General features: G+C 42.8%; 2 protein-coding genes across 3 annotated transcripts in view; one reads left to right on the top strand and one right to left on the bottom strand.

Annotated features, from left to right (window-relative positions):
* Window positions 1-1819, bottom strand: part of mrps33 (mitochondrial ribosomal protein S33) — a 2510-nt gene extending 691 nt beyond the window's left edge. The window contains exon 1 of the mRNA XM_031288264.2: window positions 1591-1819. The gene's annotated coding sequence lies outside the window, so the exon portion shown is untranslated. The remainder of the gene's footprint in view (window positions 1-1590) is intronic.
* Window positions 1820-6575: 4756 nt separating this feature from the next.
* Window positions 6576-23050, top strand: part of tmem178b (transmembrane protein 178B) — a 106351-nt gene continuing 89876 nt past the window's right edge. The window contains exons 1-2 of one of the 2 annotated variants that reach the window (XR_004896077.1): window positions 6576-6672; window positions 6934-7617. Coding sequence is in view for 1 of the 2 variants with exons in the window: in XM_031288255.2 (XP_031144115.1) it covers window positions 7236-7617 (382 nt within the window). In the remaining variant the exon portion in view is untranslated. Of the gene's footprint in view, window positions 6673-6757; window positions 7618-23050 lie in introns of those variants that run through there. The other variant, XM_031288255.2, reaches the window with a different exon arrangement.

Consider the following 23050-nt stretch of genomic DNA (forward strand, 5'->3'; position numbering starts at 1 on the left):
TCGGATGAAGCTGGGAACACGCAGTTTCCACACTGTGGTAATCCGCCGCGATAATAATGGTATTGTAAATGAAAACGGTAATTGTTAGCATCAACATTTTTACCGTGCTTATCCCCTAGTTTCTGTATTTGAATGAATGTTGCTGTAGCCTCAGTACGCTGTGCAGCTGTAGTATGAAGGGAAACTAGTGCCACCGCCTTGCGGTTGTAGGCCTCCGCCAACTAGTCAACTTTCAGGTTACGTCCACTCCACGTCTGTCCAGACTCATATCATGTAGTATAGACTTGATGATTTAGTAAAAAAAGGTATAATGTGTATTTTCTGGCGAAACGTGGAGGCTTCACACTAGGGCTGCACGATACGAGGAACATATGCGCGATAACGATATTACTTGCGGTGAATAAACAGACAACCTGAAAACATAATGCCTCAGGCTGTAAATATAATTTTATAATAATTAAATATAAACGTAATTTTTTTTGGCAGGAATTTTTAAAAACCGATTTTTTTCCCTAGTATCTAATTTTTTCATTTTTTATTTCACAAAATGATTGAGCCAAATATGTTCTGTTTATACGGTGCCTCCGACAGCGACTACATCATATCCATTTCCAGCAAAACAGAGCCAAAGCAGAAAAATACATGTTCTATTTATCTTCTACAAATGATTTCAATGTCAGACTGCCTGACTGACATGTCATGTGCGTTCTTCTTAGGAAAAAAACATCCAAAAATGATTTGTCTATCGCCCTTCACTAACCTTACCGTAACATATTTTTTCCCCCAGAAAGATGGTCCTGTGGGGTCCACCGGAAGGGGAGAGACTTCGGGTGCAGCCAAAAACTACTAAAACTATGGCGCTTTTCCATTACATGGTACCAGCTCGACTCGCCTTTTTTGGTTTTCCATTACGAAAAAAAGTCCCTGGTACCTGCTAACAGGTACTTTTTATAGTACCTCCTCAGTCGAGGTTCCAAGCGAGCTGAGGCGAGCCGAAAAGGTGACGTGAAAGCGACAGACGGGGGTGTCCTGAACAAACCCGCTATTTTTAAACAGTTTAGCCAGCTGTGTTTTTGCTGCCTCCAGCTTAACTTGAAACAAAATGTGTCTTCTGGCAACACACACCTTCGACGTTCTGTGTGTGTGTACGTTAGGTCACAGTAGTTTACTGCGGCGCCGCTTGTTTACAGTTCTGCACACACCAGCGCACAAGTATAAACATCAGGCCACTTTTACATAGGTTACACAGGCTACGGCTAAAGTTCTGCGTGGAGCCCCCACAGAACTGTAAAACAAACTCAAGTGGCCTGATGTTTATACATGTGCGCTGGTGTGTGCATCGATACGGCATAACGACCAGTCACGCTGAGGCGGTCCTAAAATCTGCAATGGAAAACGGACGCACAGTGTGTCGAGTCGAGGCGAGTCGAGCAGGTACCATGTAGTGTTTTAGTCGTCGTATGTAAGCCAGACTTGAAGGCTTCGATTTCTCTAAAACCTTGACGAAAAGCCCTCATACATCAATATGATGAAGAACAGCCCCTCATGTGTCCACTTAGCCTTCTGAACAGTAACAACATGGCGTCTTACCTGGAACAGTTAGCCTGTGAGGAAGTGCACACCGTCGTATAGTGGAACACCCTATACACGCGAGCAAAACACACTAAAACTCGACTTAAATTACAAGTATAGTTAAGTGTACTAACGTTTTAACTAACGTTAACCTTCACACACCATAGCCTACTGCCATCACAAGCTGTATCGCGCATGACACATTTTCCGTGGAGCTGATTGGTTAGTTACCTTCACTTCCTGTTGTCCTTCTTTTTCTTCTTTATGGTTCAAACCAACTTAAAGGTGCATTACCGCCACCAACTGGACTGGAGTGTGAACGAGAGATAGGCTAAATGCTGAGAAAAAAATAAAATAAAAAATAAATGAAAGTAACTACATTGTGAAAAGGTGTGGAGGTCTGCCTTAGGAAGTGTCTGAAAAAGGTCTCTCTGGGTATTGTAGTCCTTGCAATGAATTAGTATGTGTTCAACAGTTTCTGGCTGGTTACAGTATGTGCATTTTCCAGTTGAATGTTTGCCTATTTTATGTAAAGAATAACATTTTAGCATTCTGTACAATATAATAAATATTTAATTTCATTGATAATATCTGTTCTAAATGATGATCTGCCTGATCTTATGCTGGATAGTGCTGAAAAACAGATGCATAACATGGGTATTTCCTCTCCTCTATCCACTTTAATGCCAACAACACTACCAATAGCTCTATGTATACTGATAAATGGTCAGAAAACCCTTTTCTCTATGTATCACTCCCCAGGGTATACACTGCTGCACCTGCACACCCTTTGTCTGGATCTTTGGAGCCATCTGTAAAATTGAAAACTGAGCCTGAGAAATTATTTTTAACATAATTCTGGACTATGCGCCATACTGGAAGATGTTCTGACTTATTCTTCAATTCTTGATGTATATTTAGGACTACACTTGGCAAGGGGAATACCCATGGAGGAAGGGAGGAGATAGAAACAGTAGGCCTTTACTGTGGTTGACCTAATCCAATGCTTGCTGCTTTAGCATCACCAATCCATCCAAAACTCATGAAATGTGACTCGTGTTCCCAGCAGTCTGTTAAAATGCTCTTTGCAGGATGTGAATTACCAATGCCCCTGGGGATTAACCCAGTATGCCAGCATTACCTTGACCCTTCTTATTCTCTAAGGCATCCCTTCCATTTCCACCTGCATCGCTGAAACTGGAGATGTTTTAAAAGACCCACTACACTACAGATCCTCAGGGCCCGAGCTTGTAAGACATCCAGTTCCTTGTGATGAGATTCTGCTGCTGACATGAAAGCTATACAAAGCTCCCCACTCCTGTCTTGCCAAACAACGGAGTACATTAATAACCTTTTTACATTTATTCTGAATCGCTCCTATATCAGTATTCCATGTGGGCTTTCCATCAAACCATACACCAAGACATCTAATTGCTTTTACTATTCAATAGGTTTATCTTACAGTTTTTAATAATATGGGTGCAATTTTAAGCCGTCTTGAAAAACAGATCACCTGAGTTTTTGCCACAGACAGTTTAAATCCCCATCTTCTTGTCCATCCCTCCACTTAAGCCACTGCAGCTTGAACTTTTGTATTTACAAATGCTAATCTACAAAGCCCCGTCATCCAGCTACAAAGACCTTCCCACACCTCGAACAACTAGAGAGAATATGTCATATATAATTATGTTGAAAAGCAATGGGCTACAAACGCTTCTTTGCGGAGTACCATTCTCCACCGCATAAACACTGGAGTATTCTGCAACTACTCTTACTTATGTTTTCCTCTCACGTTAAAAATCCAAAACCCAATTATATGCTCTACCACCAATTCCCAATGATTTTAACTTTATTAGTAGTCCTTCTTTCCAGACCATATCTTTCCATTATTTTACATAAATGTGACGTTAAGGCAATAGGTCTATAGCTAGATGGACCAGAGGGGTATTTCCCTGGTTTTAGAACAGGCACTATTATTACTTGTTTCCACACTAATGGAAGTTGACCAGTATCCCAAACCCCATTAAAAAGTTTTGTGTCATGTGTTCCAACATTTTATAGCATACACCATCTTTCCCAGGAGTGGTTTGACGAGCACCAACAATTGCTCTTCTCTGTTCAAACATACTAAACGGCAAGTCTAATGGATCTTCTGATGCTTCTATTTTCTCCATTATTCTGGGGTTCTTCTTTATGGTTCTGTTTCTGCACTGCCTGGCCCCCTCTAAAAGATTCTCTGAACTATGAACTTTTGTAAATGTTTGAGCTCAAAGCTCAGCCTTCTCTAAATTGTTGACAGCCATTTTGTCCCCACTAACACTGGAATGTCATAATTCCCTCGGATCCCCCCCATTTGCCTAATCATTCCCCAGACATCTGATAACTGTACTTCTCTTCCAATACTATTGGCAATAGTGCCTCCAAAATGTGCGTTTTTGAGTTCTAATTGTTCTCCTTACTATAGCCAAGGCCCTTTTATATTGAATCACAGCTTCCAGAGACTGGAGTTTTTTCAGTTGCCTAAATGCTCTATTTCTTTCTTTTAATGGCTTTACTACATTCACTATTCCACCAGGGTACCAGGAATATTTCCTTTAGCTGATTGAGTTATTACCTTAATTATATCATCATTCAATGTGTTTACATCCACCTGATTCTCCTCATGAAGTGTTTTAAAATGGTTTGCACTTATGTCTTGGAAAGTCTTACATTATCCTGCAAATAGGCCTATTCTGTGTTTCCATTATATTGTTTTATGTAGTTGATTTCCTACTTTATATTACATTGTTCTGCTCATTTTCTTTTCATCATTCTCCCTGGTGTATCCTGTAGGCTAGGTGTTTTATTTGTTTAGCTTTTGTCCCGATTTTAATACATTTTCATGAATTTCATGTTTGTTACTTTGCAACTTCCATGTGTAAGTTGCATGTTCATGTTAAGTCTGCATGGCAGCAGTAGTCAGCCTATTTCTACAGTATCTTTACAATGTATTAACAGGAGAGGGCGCCAGATATGAAGAAACAGAAAACTGCAGCCACAGATTCTTCTGCACATTTTCAAAGCTTCACCTGTGCGACAAGTGTTAAAGCCTAACAGGAAACACAGGGAATCTATGGGCCATGAGCACACACCACTGCCATGAGCAGGGCTACCATTCAGGACTTTTTCTGCCCTTGGCTTACACCAGAGCAGCCATTAAGCCATGGGTCTCAAACTCGCGGCCCGGGGGCCAATTGAGGCCCGCGGGCGGATATTTTGTGGCCCCTCTACTTGACATCAAAGTTTAGTGTCAGTGCAGCCCGTGCGTTGTTCTGAAACGCACCCTTTTGCTGAGTCGTTGCGTGTGCCGTGCTTGCCACGCTTTTATTTTATTTTTTTATCACTTACGGGCTACCATAGCCAGTCTCGTAACTGCGGCATTTGTTGTCAATGGTAGTCAAGCTAGCCAACCGTGAAGTACCTGGGGTAGTATCAACGTTAGTCACTTGGTTGAAACGTGTTCCAGAGTGACGGAAAATATATGCCATCACCCAGTTCCAGTCATGTCTCTCTCAAAACGTGCCGTGAAGAGAAAGGTTGGCGACGAGCACAGGCAATTTCAGTGAAAGTGGGAGACGGAATATTTTTTCTATCGAGCACAGGAGCACCCCTACATGTCTCATATGCACAGAGAAAGTTGCGGTGTACAAGGAATATGACATCAGACGTCATTACTCAACTAGACATGCTGAGGAGTATACAAAATACCAGGGAGATGAGAGAAAGAACCGGGTCGCCAATCTTAAAAAATGTCTATTGAGGCAACAAGATTTATTTAAGAAAGCAAACAAAGAATACTTTTGTTGAATACTTGATGCGGCCCAGCCTGACCCACACTCTGCCTCGAGCGGCCCCCAGGTAAATTGAGTTTGAGACCCCTGCATTAAGCCAATATCCCTTCATATTTCATTTCATTTGTAAACATTACATTGCACTTCATTTCTGCAGACACTTCACAGCTATACTTGCAAATATTTATTGTACCCACAATACAAAAGTATCAGACAGAATGAATAACATAATGATGTATAATACACTCAAAGAAATGTCTGTGTATTAACAGTTGCTCGGTTCTGGGGCCCCTGCTGTTCTCGTCATATTTGCTGTCATTGGGACGGATAATGTAAAGCAAATAAAATACTGCTTCCCAGTTATATGCAGATGATATCCAGCTCTATTTCTCATTTAAACCTAGTGAAGGCTCCTTGCCATCTCAACACTATTAGAGACTGGTTAGCAGAACATTCCTTACAGCTCAATACTAATAAGATGGAGGTTGTGGTTGTTGATCCAGAAAAATACTTGTCATTTTCAGTAAATACAAGTCTTAATCCATATTGTTTCCATTGACTGTGCAGCCTATATTATGTACAGGATCTGAGTCCAAGCAATACGGCACAGAACATAACAGCAGTAGAGCATTTTGGGTTTTAAATATAGCCTAAAGTAGCAGTAGTATCTAGGGGTGCAAAATATATATATATATATTTTTTTTTTTTTATCGTTGTCGCGATATCAACTGGCGAAAGACACTCAGAGATTTGTTGTGTTAGTTGGAAGAAAATAACAGCAGAAAACTGCACTTTAAAATGTAACTATCTGTCAATTCAATGTTGAATTTGTTCAATAAAAGAAAGCTTGTTTTGTTTTTATTCAACAATCAATTTGTTGTATTTTAACAGAATACTGACAGCAGCAGAACTGCAGAACTGAGTACATTTTAACATCTGTTTATGTATCACAAGTAATATCATTATCACGATATTCAACAACGTTATCGCATATCGCATGTTTTCCTCCTATCGTGCAGCCCTAATAGGCCCTAGTATCACAAGTAGCCTGGTAGTTTATGATGTTACTACGGTGCACATACACACACACACACACACACACACACACACACACACACACACACACACACAGAGTGCTGCTGATTGGTCCCTGCCAAGCCTGCCTTCGAGATGATATAAAACTGCTGGGGGGGGGCAGACTGGCTGATCTCTACCCTCCCTGCTGACGGACTGCGGTCTGCATGGACTCTGCCAGATGTTTGCATACCAGGTAGGCCTACATCTGTCTGCATCTTGCAGCTCCGTCATGTGAGTGGCATGATGCTGACATTGTGTTTGTGAACAGGCTCGGCTAAATGCTCTGCACGACCCTCTCTCTCTCTCTCTCTTTGTGTATACAGCTGTCGCTGCCGTCCTTTTTGTCCATCCTTGTAGTGTGGGCTGTGCAGTAGTGTCCTGATGGGACATTTTGTGTCAGCTACAGCTTAGTAAGCTTGACTAAACGCCCTGACTGCTGATGTGGTGTGTGCAGGTTGGAGTCGCCCTGACAGACGAATGGATGCAGAAGATCCGGGGCTGAGATGAGATAAGCGTCCTCTCCGTCTCCGCCGAGCTGCTGCTGCATAACGCCGAGCAAACAGTAAAGACGTGTAGCCCCAAAACACCGGAACATTTCATTTGGCCAGTCAGTTGTGTATTCTCTCTGCACATCCTCGCCAGCCCGATGACGGTCCCGACGCTGCTCTCCGGAGGTGATGCGAGCTGAAGCCGCGGGACGCCGCAGAGGAGCTGTCCGTGTGTCGAGGTGCTGATGCGGCTGTGACAGAAGCGAGCATGGCTGCCGGGAAGTTGCTGCTCTACGCCGGGCTCTGTCTCTCTCTCTGCGCCCTGGGCATGCTGGCCGTGGCGATGTGCTCCGACCACTGGTACGAGACCGACGCTAGGAGGTACCGGGAGCGGTGCCGAAGCTTTTCTAGCCGCCGCAAGGACCCGGGCTTCATCTACATCCCCAACAACAGCCTGCCGCTGCGGGCCGGCCGGAGCAGCCCGCCCCGCTGGGAGGAGAAGCTGCTGCTGGCCCGCAGCCGGCGGCAGCTGTTCGCCATGAGCGCCGCGGATGAGTGCAGCAGGCAGTATAACTCCACCAACATGGGGCTGTGGAGGAAGTGCCATCGGCTGGGCTTCGACCAAGACATCGAAGACCTGATGCGGAAAGGTAAGAATGACACCAACACATCAGACAGCTAACGAGGCTAAAGTTGTGGCAGAAACAGCAAGTGTGCATTTTCAGACACCAACACCATTCATCATAAGAACATCAGTTCGCCCTGCTCTGTGGGGAGTGTTCATTTGACCAAAGGGCGAACAAGGGAATCCGGATGTTGTCTTGCTTTTCTGGAAGCAAATGTTGTCCAAAGAAACCAAAGAGCTTCCCTGTATCTGTGTGTGAACGGCCTGGGGCTGCAGACTGTATGTTGTCATGCTATTTTGCAGAAGCATTAAGACGCAGTCCCTGTTCTCAGAGCTGATCTTTAACTTTAAGTATAGCTGCCTGACCCTTCAACTGCAACTAATGACATCATCATTTCGGGGAGGGGGGGTGGGGGGGGGGGGGGGGGGCTGATCCCCAACCCACCATCCATTCTTTCATGCTGGTATAAAACATGGCCTATAGATTAATTTAGGTATGGGCACCAGTAGTCTATATCGACAATGTTAATTTCCGGGATTGTTCAGGTGCTGCCGGAAAATTCCGCCAGATGTCCATAATCTTCAGCCAGATGTCCGTCCCCTTCCTCTTCCTTTGTGTTGGCATTCTAAACTCTTGGATTTGTGAGGACTATGGTTAACTGCTCCTCAGATCTCTGCAGGGTAAATCCAGACAGCTAGCTAGACTATCTGTCCAATCTCAGTTTTCTGTTACACGACTAAAACTACTTTTGAACGTACACACGTTCCACCAAAACAAGTTCCTTCCCGAGGCTATTTTGCAGAGGCACCGTGGCTCCGTTCGGCGCTTTGCACCGCCCAAGACGATTGTGATTGGTTTGCAGAAATGGCAATAAACCAGAGCACGTTTTTTTAACCATCCAGGAATGCTGTGTGGACTAGGCAGACCCTCCACGGTCTGGCAATGCGAGACTAGGGCACCAGTATCACAGTCTTTCTGTAAAACTAGATTTGGATGCTGGCCATGTATCAGGTAACATACCCAACATTATTGGTTTGCATTTTCACAAAATGTAAAGTCTTGATGCTTTTGAATTTTAAAACACCATCAAAACATATAAACACACACCCTATAGTGCACAGTTCCCTCCAGTCCGTTCCACTGACACCCCTTGTGCACAGCATACACAACATATAAATACCACACATAACAATCAGTGCTGGGGAGCTTCATTTAATGGTCATATGGCGGAGGGCACCAAACTGCTGCTGTAGCGGAGCGTCTCCAGCAGCAGTGTGAAGACGGAGAGAGGGGAGGACTGGGGTGCTGTGTCCGTGCTCTGCGTTTGGTGGCTTTGCTGTTGAGGTCTGATAGGTTGGGGGTACGCCTGCAACAATTATTAAATCATTGTCTAATTGTCCATTTTGTTACGTATTCACGGTCTCTTTGTTTAACCGCAATGAATTGCTAACATTATTTAAGATCTTAAGGGGTATGACTGTTGATGGTAATTGTTGATTTTGTTTAGGTATGCGAAATGGTAATAATATAAGTGATTATTGGTCGGACTGTTGAGCTAAAGCTATGCTAGTTGTTGGCACTTGACCCTATACACGTTCATAGCAACACAAGGGGGGGATACAGTTAGAAAAAAAGGTTTATGATAATGAAGAGACGTGTTTACTTAATAGGCTGGGTATTTGAGTTATTACATGACCTGGGTCACATGACAGACAGTGATATATGAACAAAAGATGTATCCTGTATGTATCCAAAACTTTGATTTGTTCAAGAATGTAATACATACATTTATATTTTTAAATTGGACTGAAATAGACAATTATATTGTTAATCGCAATTATTTCTGAGACAATTAATAGTACAGTAAAATTTGGAATTTTTACAGCTACAGTTAGGGGTGGGAAGGCCAATTCTTTTTGATGCAGTATGGGTGATGCAAGTGAGTTTGTTCGTGTTGGTAGAAGTTAATACGGTATGTTGAACAGTAGAGGAGAATGGGTTGGAGTATGCTCTTATACAGTAGTAGTAAGGTGACAGGGGAGACGGAGAGTGCTTTCAGTTTGCGGATGGCAGAGAGTCGCTGTTGGCAGCGTTTATGGATGTCAGTGATGTGTTGATCAAAACTCCGTTTTATTGTCCAGGGGGAGTCCAAGGTATTTGAGGCACTCTACCATTTCTCTAGGGGCATTGATAAATAGTGATTTAGTCTTATTTCTATTCAGATGGAGGTTGATGTTGGTGCACCATTGTGTGATGTGGGGGATGGAGTCCTGGTAGGCTAAGATTAGAAAAAATCAGATATCACGATGTTTTTGACCAAATACATCCATGTCGATATTGCGGCAATATTGTAAGGTTGGTAGCCTCATATAATGTAATAATAATGTATACTTTATTAATCCTGCAAGGGGAAATTACAATGTTTTCACTCTGTTGTTATTACACACAGCCCTGAATTACACACACATGCTCAGTACCGCTACATGCACTAATGGAGAGATGTCAGAGTGAGGGAGCTGCTCCATGGAAAGGCGCCCCGAGCAGTTGGGGGTTCGATGCCTTGCTCAAAAGCACCTTGGCAGTGCCCAGGAGGTGAACTGGCACCCAACTGGTTCCCAACCCAACTCCCTACTGACTGAGCTACTGCCACTCCATATCAATGTTAATATCGATATATATTTCCCAGCCCTAGCTGAGATATAATTATTGTCATTGAGGAGTGCAAATATATCAGAGTATTCATCAGAGTATTTGAAGTATGTGGTGACAGGTGAGGGACTTACACAGTCGTATGTGGAGATACATCTACATTTACAGTGTACCAATCAAAGTGTCAATCAAGTGCTCTCTGTTGGACAGACCATGTAATGGTGACACTGTTTGGCATCACTGTATTGCAATCCCTTGTTACGTTTTGGCCAGCATATACACAGTATACAATAAGCTAATATCAGCCGATATATCTGCCTGGTTGATTTATCAGTCTAGTTGTAATGTTTTGTAAGCAGTTTGAAGACAAAACCAGCTGTCATTACTTTTACACATTTTCTAGAATGAACATTTAATCCATGACCCATGATGAAACATTACTGAGCTGGGCCCTGACACGAGGGTCATGCAACAATCACTGTATGAAACATGTACTGGTTAATTCCTACAGTTTAAAGTCATTCAACCAACCAGCATGATTCCTCTTTCCAATGGAAGAGAGATGCTTGTGACCAAAATCAAAATTCATCCTAAAATCTGCTTCAGACACACCAGTTTCCATGTCCCTGTAGCTGATAACACTGCACATCACAGTGTGTGTGTGTGTGTGTGTGTGTGTGTGTGTGTGCGTGCTGCAGCTGTGCCTCCCTTTGAGGCCTCCCATCTGCAGTGCTGGGCAGCCCACACTCAGGGCTCAGTGTTCAGATGAATGGCTCCACAGAGCGCTCTGATCTCTTTCAGCTCTCGGCTCCATCAGCATGGAAAAGTAGAACGGGGTCTGTCATCACGATGCATCCCACAATAACTTCACATGGAAGGTTCCATCAGGACAGAGTGTGTCTGTGGAGATGTGTTTACGCTGGAGCTCCCAGTCGCAGTCATCTGACCACAGCTGCACTCTGCTGCTACTGCTCAAACTACTACTGCTACTACCGCCAGTGTCAAGGCCAATTTATTCTTCTGCGTTAATCCACGCCGTGGGTGATTGGCCGGGGCTTGGTTGCGTTGCATTTCCCCTTGTCTCCCATGGCCAGACCTTCTTCCACAGTACTGTAGAGGAGGGTCTGTCTAGTCCACACAGCATTCCAGGATGGGAGAAAAACGTGCTCTGGTTTATTGGCATTTCTTTAAACCAATCACAATCGTCTCGGGTGGCGATACGCTCCGGACGAAGCCACGGTGCCTCTGCTAAATAGTCTTGGCGAAAAACACTAAAACACTGAATCCATCAGCTGTGTCCTTCACTACTGAGCCTGTGTGTTACCAGTAAGCAGTGGTGGAATGTAACTAAGTACATTTACCCAAGTATTGTAATAAGTACAAACTTGTGGTACTTTACATGAGTCTTGTCTTTTTTGCCACTATCTACTTTTGTCTACTTCACATCCTCCTGTGCGAAATGACAGGAAACATTCATACAATTATTAGCCACATATCTAAACCCTGATGAGTCATTTAACGCTGTCAGATAACGCTGTTTTTATATAAATAAACATAGTAGTTGTTATAGCTCAGGAATGAATCATAATCCAGAAGCACTTATCATATCTCTGTGCACAGATCAACCCGGATTCACTTTCCCATTTGAACTTCATATTTAACAACCCTGAAAGGTTAATCTCTGCGTGCTCATCCATCTCTCTGGCGTGGAGAGATTTAAAGAAGCAGGAGAGAATGAGAACCAGGCTGTGTTTGGGAGTGTAGGCTATTTCACCGGTGTTAAAGGTGCACTATGAGTTCCTGCATGGTTTCAGCGCAATTTCATTTTTGTCTCAAATCGTAGTCATCTCTCCTTGATGCGCTAGCTGCCTGCCCCCTGAACACACCGTGAAAAAGCCCGGTCTCAGGAGACAACACAGGGGTCGTAAACGTCAAACAATCACTAGAGGCATAGGATAGGCACCAAAATACAACAAGCCACGTTCCAGCCAATCACAGACAAGATGGTTGGGGGAGGGGGTGGGGCTTAGTGACAGTTAGTCAGTCAGTCATGACAGTTACGGAAACATGGGGGGAGGGGCGAGCAAGAAGGAAAAGATAATCCCAATATTCAATACTATTGAATCACAATACTTCTAGAATCACAATAAATGAAAATCGCAATACAAATCCAATCAGCACCCATGTATCGTGAAAGAATCGAATCGGGACTAAAGCATATTGTCCCAGCCGTAGTAAGTATTGTGTGTGTATCACAGCCTGATATATCTTCTTCCTCTGTGTCATAGAGCTCCATTGTAGTTAAACACTCATCAGTGAGCCACACTGTTGCACTAAGGGACATGTTCCTTCATCACCATCAATACGCACACACCCTACTTTATTTTCATGTAATGAAATTGTGAGGTGAGATTTACGTCTTCAGGGTCAGGGTTAGGGAACCAATGAACCACAGACAGAGTAGGGAAGTCACAACGTATCGGGCGGAGCAATCTAGAATCAGTGACATCAATAAAAGTTAAAAAATATATATTTTATATTTCATCCATGGACACATTATCAGACTGTGTATGCAGCAGTGGGCCTGCTGAATGGACTCTCTGAAGAGAAGCTGTGGGACTCCAAAGCTTCCTGCCTCACTGACAGACGTCTCCACACATATTGTACAAAATACTATAGCCCACCAGGGCTGCACAATTATTCGCAATTTCATCGAACTCGCAATATGGACTAGTGCATTATCCAAATCGCAGGGAGGGTCAAACCATTCTGACTGAAGTATTGTGGTGCTGCAGAGACAAATCCTATCCTACAGACTAAAGAAAACATCTTTGTTTGGTACAGATCATTGCATTAATCACACTATAATCATTTTAACTTTTTACTTTTTGCAATGAAAATGAAAATGAGAATAAAGATACAAAAATGATCATTCCCTCCAATATCGTGAATCATATCGCAATCGCAATATCAGTCAAAATAATCGCAGTTAGATATTTTCCTCATATCGTGCAGCCTTATAGGCCACTATAACAAAATATTATAGGAAATCATCAAAGAAAACCTGTGATGCAGATATCTTCTCTCATTAGACTAGAGTGATTCTGCTGTCAAAGATATTAGATTTTTTTCCCCCAGTTTAATAAATATTCAACATTAGGCTTTTTGTAGCCTAAGTAATACATGAGAATATATTTATAATATAACAGATGAGAACATTCTTGTTTGAGTAACAGTCCCTTCATAACATAGCCTTTTCTTAGGGGCCCCTGCTGGGCCTGCATATTCACTAATCCATCCATGGGTTTATAACAGACCCTTTCATACTTGAATATATGTTGGAAAATTGCATTACAACATTAATATTTATAGACATTTGTAAACAAGCGACAATATGGAACCTCTTATAGTCTTAAATCCCAACATGTCTCAATAAGTGGATGTAAAAAGAAGCAATCTAAAGGGACGGCTCTGTATTCACTGTGAATTATTACTGTGTACAATGTTGAGCTTCTATTCCACTACATTTCAGAGGCAAATATTGTACGCTTTATTCCACTACATGCATACGTCAGCTAGAGTTACAAATCACTTAGCTCATTAAGATTTCTCATGCACATTGTATGATGAGCTCATGAAATGTGGGGGTCAATTTTCTGCATGAGTACTTGCACTATTGTTACTTTAAGTGCATTTTAATCTATTACTTTTACATCCATAGGGAGAAAAGGAGAGTTTACAAACCTATCTGTACAAATAATATGTCAAGTCAGCTTTATTGATCACAGATCACAGTTTGCTTAAGGGGCATCCGACACCCTCTGTTCTTAGACCCTCGCTTCATATGAGGGAAAACTCCTCTAACTGAGCAGGGATCCCTCTCTCTGGATGGACGGACATGCAATAGATGTGTGTCTAGAAGAGACCAGCGTAATATAATTACAGTATAATATTATACATAGAATGTGAACATATGTAAACATACTGCATACAGTATCTAGAGTAGCTTCCTGGTGTATTGATCTATAAGAAGTTACATCAACATCAATGTGTTTATGTGATATACTGTATAAGGACATAGCATTTGTGAACACATTGAATAATATAGTCAGGGTGTCATTTTCCAGGGGGATGCGTGGGATTTCCCCCTTTCTGGTCTCAACCTGTTCTCACTCCGAACTCGTGAAATACTGACGCTTGGCCAGTGTCTCTCAGCGTCAGATACAACGCAAAAACGTTGTGTGTAGGACGCACCGGGCAGAGCAGCAGCTACACAATGCGCTTGAAGATGACGTAGTATTAAGAGAGACAATGGCAGCGAGTTGTATGAAAGCCCGAAATTCCTCGTAGAGAGGTTGGGTGGATGGGTCAAACAGCATAGGACTATCACCCAGGAGACCGGGATTCATGTCCCGCATGTCACTTTTCCTCAACCCAACTGTCCCATTCTTCTTTTACTAAACCCAACTGTCCCATTCTTCTTTTCCTAAACCCAACTGTCCCGTTCTTCTTTTACTAAACCCAACTGTCCCGTTCTTCTTTTCCTAAACCCAACTGTCCCATTCTTCTTTTCCTAAACCCAACTGTCCCGTTCTTCTTTTCCTAAACCCAACTGTCCCGTTCTTCTTTTACTAAACCCAACTGTCCCGTTCTTCTTTTCCTAAACCCAACTGTCCCGTTCTTCTTTTCCTAAACCCAACTGTCCCGTTCTTGTCCCGCGTGTCACGAAAACGTACCTTTTATAAGCCTGCCCATCACCTTTTCCTTAACCTAAATGCATCAAAAGTGAGGCCAATAGTCCCGACCCAGCGCGTTTAGATCTGACGTTAAAGGAGACTTTTAGCGTCAATAACAACGCCAAAGGCACCTGACCAAGCGTCTGTATTTTAGGCGATGGGAGTGAGAATGTGTTGCTGGACTACACATCCCAGCCAGAATTATTTTTATCCCCGGTGAGGACAAAATGTACCCCCCCCCCCTCAAAGTGATCAGTGCTACTTCACCAATAGACCATATATTATATACCTAAAATAGAAGTATTTAAACTAAGTAAAGCGCTGTAACATGAACAGTCTATAGTGCTATAGAAGGATAAAATCTGAGCAGCAGTTGCTGGTTGTATTTAGCTGCCACAGAGCTCCGGGACGCCGGCTAAAAGTGAAGGTATTTTGTTTTCGTTTTAGTGAATTCCGCTCTCCGGTTTGAATTCTGCTCTCCGGTTTGAAAGCGCTGTGTTTTGTGTTTACACCACGTTGTGCTATTTCATTTTGAGATTATTTTCCATTGAAAATTGAAGTAAATCAGTGTTTTGGCATGGCTGGCCGTATGGCTCTATATCCATGGTATTGGATGGGGGGTTTAATTCTTGCATGTTTTGTTTTGTTGTGCATGATCAAACCCCCCCCCCCCCCCCCCCTGCTTTTTTCTCATATTGCACCCTGAATGTAGTCATTGTGAAAATGAATCCAAAGAGACATTATAGTCCAGAACAAGATCAGGACATGTACTGAGTTGACCTGTAGGGGTTTGTGCAGCACACCCTAAATAGGTCACTGCCATACCAGCATCTAATTGTTGCTGTTCATTCAGCATACACCTCTGGTTGATAATCCCAACAGTTGGCATATGTTAGCTTGGTTTGGGATGCCGTGATTGGCAGCAGCAGCTCACTGACTCCTGGAGAGAGGACGGGGAAGAGAGACATCAGGCTAACAAAGTGGTTTGGGACAGAGGATGAGAAGAAAGAAGGGAGGAAAGCCAAGGATGGCTGTGGAGACAAAGATGTTAGAGAGAAGAGGATTACAGAGAGGAGTGTGGGGGGAGGGGTGCCATCTGTTGTCGCTCCGTGAGGAAAAGACCTTTCAGGTTCTGATCAAGACATTAACAGTCCCGTCCGAACAGAATGAGCAGGGACAGGCTCCGGATTGGATCACCTGGCTCCCAGGGGGCGCTGAATTATGAGGAGGGGCTAAATTAGGCACCGTAGGGGTCTAAAGGGGCCTCGGATGTGCCTTGCCAATGAGCCTGCTGGCAAAGCTGCTCATCTAACAGACACATGGAAGCTGCTTTCACTTCTGGTTTGACCGGCTGCTGGTTGATTATTAGGGGAAGGAAGATGGAAGCTGATCAGCCTTTCAATGTTTAATCCTAGTGACAGTGAGTCTGCTCATTGTCTGTATGGTGATGTAGACCAGTGGTTCCCAACCATTTTGGTCCGAGGTCCCCCCAACAGCCTTGTCAGATGAACTCACGTACCCTGTCATCAATTCACAATGTGGTACAAATGTTTAATACTATTCATTATATAAAAGTAGATATTGTTAATTGTTACATACAATTAAACTGTCAATATTTAGGCTGGTTTGGTCATCAATCGTAAAACTACAACCCTACTAGGCTGCAACCACTTAGAATGAAGCTGAATATTTGGCCATTTATCCACTATAACGTTACTTTTAGCTAGTTATTTGTTGAAAATTTCTTTTATTAGGAGAAAGCCCTTGAGATGCAGCATCTCATTTTTGAGGGGGTCCTTAACGATAAATAAATATACAGTTTCTAAATATATATCTATAACTATATCTATAAAGGTACAATTTCTACCATTTGTTCATTGCTTTTAGCTACCTGTTTAAACCTCTGTGCTCAGAGATTAAGACATTAAGACATCCTCTATCCCTGCAGCCATGTTGCATTCAGTGTAGGGCAGAGATATGAGAGTGAGTTTATTTCTGTGTGACATGGTTTGTTGTGGTTGTGGCCACAGCAGCAGACACTGGGGAGGGGGGGGGGGGGGGGCACTCACCTTCCTGGAAACACTTAAATTATTCAGACACATGTGGCATCCTCCTCATTAGTGCCCCTGCAGCCCAGCCGACCACACCTCCAGACTAATGGAACACAGACATACATCCCAGATTGTATTTGCACCAGGGTTCAATGTCATCCACCCAAATATGATTGAAAATATTTTCAAAGTATGTCAAAATGCAGGAGGAGTTATTATACGTGCACTTGAATATTGTAAAATGCAGTTCTGTTCTACGGCCCGCTTAAGTGGCGTAAGAAAATGGACAAAAGTGAACACTAAGTTTTGGCTTTGAGCAACCTTTCCCTTTCAGGATTACTCACATCCTGTTTTATGTCTATTGGTTGTTTTCAAATCTTTTTTTTATACATGAATGGTGTTTTGGGTTCATTGTGTATTTTCCGAGCTTGTGAAGTGACCAACGGCTGTATGTGCAGGTGACAGAAGAATATCTCACAAAGTGTTAATGACCTTATTTGTGTTGCCACTGGGGGGTTTTCTCTCTGGGAATATGCAGTTGTTGAAGCATGTGCTAATTCCTCATCGTTACCATCAAGCTAACAGACTATAGCTAAAGAGCTGTTGCTTTGAATGGCTGCCATGTTGGAAATACACATGAGTTAATAATAGCACTAGAGAGTAGCTAAATTATCAGTATGTTGTTCATTCAGCCCAACACACTGCACTATGTGGTTGCCTCTCAGTTGTGTTGCTCCAAAGAGTAGGCCACATATAGTATATCAGGGTCACTCTCACTAATATGAGAAAGTCTTTCAAAGGAAACGGAACCAACATGCATATGATGGGAGCAGATTAACATGTAGTGGCTCCATTTGACTCCTGCTGAGATCTGACTGTGTCTGCAGACTGACTCACCATGAAGTGGTCTGACTCCTGTGACAGGCAGAGAGGGCATAGTGTGGTTTGTTTCCTTACATCAGTGTTTGATGACCTCATGCTCTCTCTCACCCCCCCCCCCCCCCATACACACACACGATACACATGATACCTATGGGTACCACACACATCACTCGTGTACCAAGAACATGGTTTACTCAACATAAATAATAAATAATGCCCTCAATGCAATCTGATACTGTCTCTTCACACACACACACACACACACACACACACACACACACACACACACACACACACACACACACACAAATACACACTGTTCATGCTGTTCATTCATTTGGGAGGTTGAAGCTTCTAATAACTAGAAAATGAAACATAAAATGTACACTGAGCTTGAACTATTGTAGCGTGATAAGCTGGTTGGTCAGCTATTTTCATCAGTGATATATGAAGATCAAGTCATAAAAGGTAGTTGACGAATATTTTTTGTCACAATTTTTGTTAACTCATGGAAAATGTTAAATATTGTAATTGGGGTAAACCAGCCCAATTTTACACAGCCATTTTGGCTTATGACTTGCTACCCATTGCACCGCCCAAGACGATTGTGATTGGTTTAAAGAAATGCCAATAAACCAGAGCACGTTTTCCTCCCATCCAGGAATGCTGTGTGGACTAGCCAGACCTTCATTTGCAGCGCTGTGGAGGAAGGTCTAGCTATGCAAGACTATATTATTAGCAAATTTAAATCCCCACTGATGATAGGCTTACTGGCCTATAGGTAAGGTAGTCACTAAGGTAGCCATCCACAGATACAGGATTCACTGTCACATGTATGTTTAACATTAAAACATGATTTATAAAATCATGCCAACAATTATTATTTTAATAGCTTAGTATTCTATGCAAAAAAGGTATAAAGGCTTTAGGCTGCTTTACATGTTATTGTAAGCCCAGTTTAATATGCATATAATACTGCATTTATATAATATATGTAGTCGGGGGTCCCTGCTCCGTCTCTATTTCAGTTAAGGCAAGGTACCCCCAGGTTTCCACAAGTTCAATTTAAGACTTTTTACAGTAATACCATTTAGAATTAAATGTAATACCAACTTCATGGCCATACTGGCAAAAATACATAGGATATAATCAAATATCAGAAAGGATTTTAGGGTATAAAAATAATTGGTTACCAAGTACTTGAACTTAATACAATGTTTTATTGTAGTACTCAGTACTCACATACTTTGTGATGAAACAATGGAGTTATTTAATCCTATGAAAGGACAATACAAATGTTAGACCTTTGTGAACAAAATGTAACTTTTAAGGCCATATTTTCTGAATATTATACCTAAGACATTTTTAACGACATTGCCTAACGTTTAAGACCCTGTGGGTACCCTGTAAGTGGTCCTTGGCTTAAAAATGTTGAAGACCCCTGCTTAAGACGGTCTCTCTCTCTCCTGCGGTGCATCGTCTTCCTCATCTTTCTCGTCTTCGTCGTCTTCGTCGTCTTCATCGTCTTCGTCTTCCTCTAGCCCATTTAATCAACGGCTTATCAAGTCAAGAGAGCGCTGTTGGCCTGTAGGAAGAGCCGACATCAATCAGATCCTGTTTGTCCTGGCCTGTGCCCAGGAGGAGCAGATGAAGGGAGCTCTGTGTCCACAGCTGCCTCCCTCACAAGAAAGGCCTTTTTACTGCTCAGGACCGCCGGACTATACAAGAATTATGTCCTATAAAGGAACCTTTATTGTGCAAGTGGAGCATCCAGACTGGGTGTTCAGTGAAAGGCGCTAGTTATCGGAGCTTTATGCGGCTCATTACAGCATCGCCTCACACTCACTTCAAACCAGAGGTCGCTAATTTGCAGCCACTGATTAACACCGGAGGGACTGAATGAGAGCATCGGCGTCTGCCGCTAACAACGGAGAAACACCCCGCTCATCCCCTGGTTGGTGTTGTCATGGCAACGTGGGATGACTGTTTGACAGATGATGTTCAGGCAGTCTGAGCCGAGGCGAGAGCGTTCCCGTGCCTGTCAGGAGGGTAAGACAACAAAGCGCCCCGCTGCAGATGACGACAGGCGTGGAAAGACTGCGTTCCCACGCGACACCTCGGCTGCTGCTGGGTGCCTGCTGTGCGTTTTGCCAGACAGGAGCTGAGAAGGGATGGATGTCACAGAGGATGCTGGACACAAAATGGCTCAGTGATAATAATATGATTAATTCATGAGCAGTTGATTTGAACGCAGGGGGCAGAGCAAGTGGCAGCAGATCAAGCATTAATCATCACATCCATACATATTAAATAGATCCATCAAGACAATACAGTAATAAAAAAAAATATTAAGATTGGCATCTGAGCCATTTTTTTAGTGCCTGCTTAAAACTTCCTAAACTTCTGACCATCTTTAGATTTCCTGGCAACCTGTTCCACAGGCTTGTTGCTACATACAAAAAGGACTCCTTACCTAAATTAGGGCGCTTTCACACCTGCCTCGTTTAGTTCGTTTGGGCAGGTGAGAACATGGCAATCGAACTCTGGTGCGCACCAAAAGCGGACCAAACAAGCGCACAGAGACCTGCTTGAAGAGGTGGTCTCGGTTAGCTTTCAGTCCAACTCTGGAGCGGTTCCAGTGGCGATTTTAGATCCTTTTTAGGGGGGCTCAAGTCCCACTAAATTGCATCTCAGCCCCCATAAAAATTATAATAAAAAACAACGGTAAGGGTAGTTACCCTTTTCCCTGAGCAGAGGTCTAATCAGCCAGAAGAACTGAAATCACCTGTGTTGGTGTTCAGAGGCTTTAACTTTATTGATATATTGATATCGCTAGCATGGGACCTTTATCAGTGAGCATAGACCAGAGTTGAGTGATATCAAGCAGCCAATGATATACAGAGACAGAGAGTTTAGTGTCTGCTTCTCATCTCTCCAGGAGGGACCCTGTTTAAACCTCTCAGTCTGCCCAACTGCTCGTCACCTCGCATAATCATCAAGCCCTCAGTTCACTCGCGCCTCTTTCATCTCCCTTTACCATCTCATTTCTGCTGAGTTCATAATTAACAACACGCGGAACAATGGGAGAAGAGACGAGGCGGCGATGTGTGAGTGGAGGTGGGAGCAGAGTGCATGGACCGGGCTCAGGTAGCAGGCACATACACAGCTGCTTTATGGAAAGGTAGTGTGCTATAATACTGGCTTTGGAAGAAATGAAGCAAAAATAATGCAAAAACACTGGTCAACTAGACATGTTTTCAATTTAGCTGCAATTATAATCTGTTAAGGCGATATCAACTGGCGCGATATACACATCGCGAAAGGCTGCGACACATCGCGAAACATACTCAGAGAGTCTTTTGTGTTAATTGAAAGAAAATGTCAGCAGAAAAATGCACTTTTTTGTACTTTCATTTGTTTTAAATTCAAACAAGTTTGTTGTCTTTAAGCGGAACACTGAAAGCAGCAAAACAGAGAACACTTTAATATCTGTTTATTTATCACAAGTAATATCTGATTTCAGTCACAGTATTCTAAAGTCCTGGCAGTGGTCCTGGTTACATTGCATACAGCAGCACTGGACAAACGTGGTAAAAAAATATGGTATATTCCTTTAACTCTAAACCAAAGTCCCAATTCTCAAACAGGTGGTTCAATTGGATGGCAAAATATCTATAAATATCGCAAGAATACACATTAATATTCAACGCTTATACAGTCATTATGGCCTTCTACAGCCTGCTGCAAAGCATGCACATAAACAGCCATACCCACATAGGGCAGGCACATTAAAGCATGCAGCTGGTCTTGATTCATGCAGCCTCTGAGATGCATTTAATTACCGGGCCTGACATGTGGCGGAGGCTCAGCAGGCCAACAGAATAGCTTTGGCATTTGAATGACATCCATTTCTCTCTGAATAATGTGCCGAGGCCTGCTGACTGGCTGAGATAGGTGTCAGAAACACACACACACACAAACACACACACACACACACACACACACACACACACACACACACACATACACACACAAACAGCAGATAGTGAAGGCTCAGAATGCCTTGTTTCCCTTATCTTCTTCACTCCATTATTTGATTCTGCAATTGCTTTTGCCCTTTTGTCGCCTTCATTTGCTAAACAGTTCTTTGTTTATTCAGGCAATTATACATGAACATACACAGACATGGTGTATCTCTTCAAACCACTGCAATCTTCAGCAGTCTCCTAAGTATACATAGTTTTAGAGCAACTTATAAAAGTGGTGAAGACGGGTAAGGGACTGTGATGAATTTGAAGCGTTTGTCCTAAGCAGCACATCGGGACGGATGTGAACCAACTGCTGCACTTTGTAAAGCTTAATTTGTAATTCATGTTTATTCTTATTTCTTGCTTCATATGTAGCATCTGTATCTATTTATGTCACAAAAATATCTGTATGGACACTTGGAGTGCCAGTTATACTTCATGGATGTATGAGTTTAGCTGCTTACAAATAACGCAAAATGACTTGATATATAATATTTCTAACCGTACTTTTATTCGAACACCTCCACAAATCAAAGCAAAACCGAGGCACGGTTTAGTCTGAACAGTGATTCAGTTGGAAATGAACAGTGCTTGGTTTATGTATTCTACCTTTGATGCAGAGCACAAGCAGCGGGGCAATGTTTTCATTGGGATGGTTTCACTATGTACAGAAAAATACTTCGGACATCTACAATGTGAGGCAGGTGTGTCTGAGGGAGACAAGCAGGTCAAAAGTTGCAAAGTAACTCCCACACACTGTCTAACTTGCAAAAAATATATAAAATGTAATAGTAGGCAATGTTTCGGTACTAAGGATGTAACACTATTTGCCTGAAGATGTTATATACTATTAAACTTGATATATTTTTTGCAAGTTAGACAGTGTGTGAGAGTTTCTTTGCAAATGGTTTCACTGAAAGGCAGAGAGAAAGGCTGCTGGACCTGCTCTGCACTTCTGGATATGTTTCACTTAGTGACATACTGTACCCAGGGTTCACAATTAGCACCATTTACCAGCCTAATGCTGGTAAAAGAAGCAAGTGGCTGGTGGCTGGTGCGCCTGCTACGTCCTGCTATGCCCTGCAGTGCCCTGCAGTGCCCTGCTACGCCC

Source organism: Sander lucioperca, chromosome 20, assembly GCF_008315115.2.
Source record: "Sander lucioperca isolate FBNREF2018 chromosome 20, SLUC_FBN_1.2, whole genome shotgun sequence".
In the NCBI taxonomy this organism is placed as follows: domain Eukaryota; kingdom Metazoa; phylum Chordata; class Actinopteri; order Perciformes; family Percidae; genus Sander; species Sander lucioperca.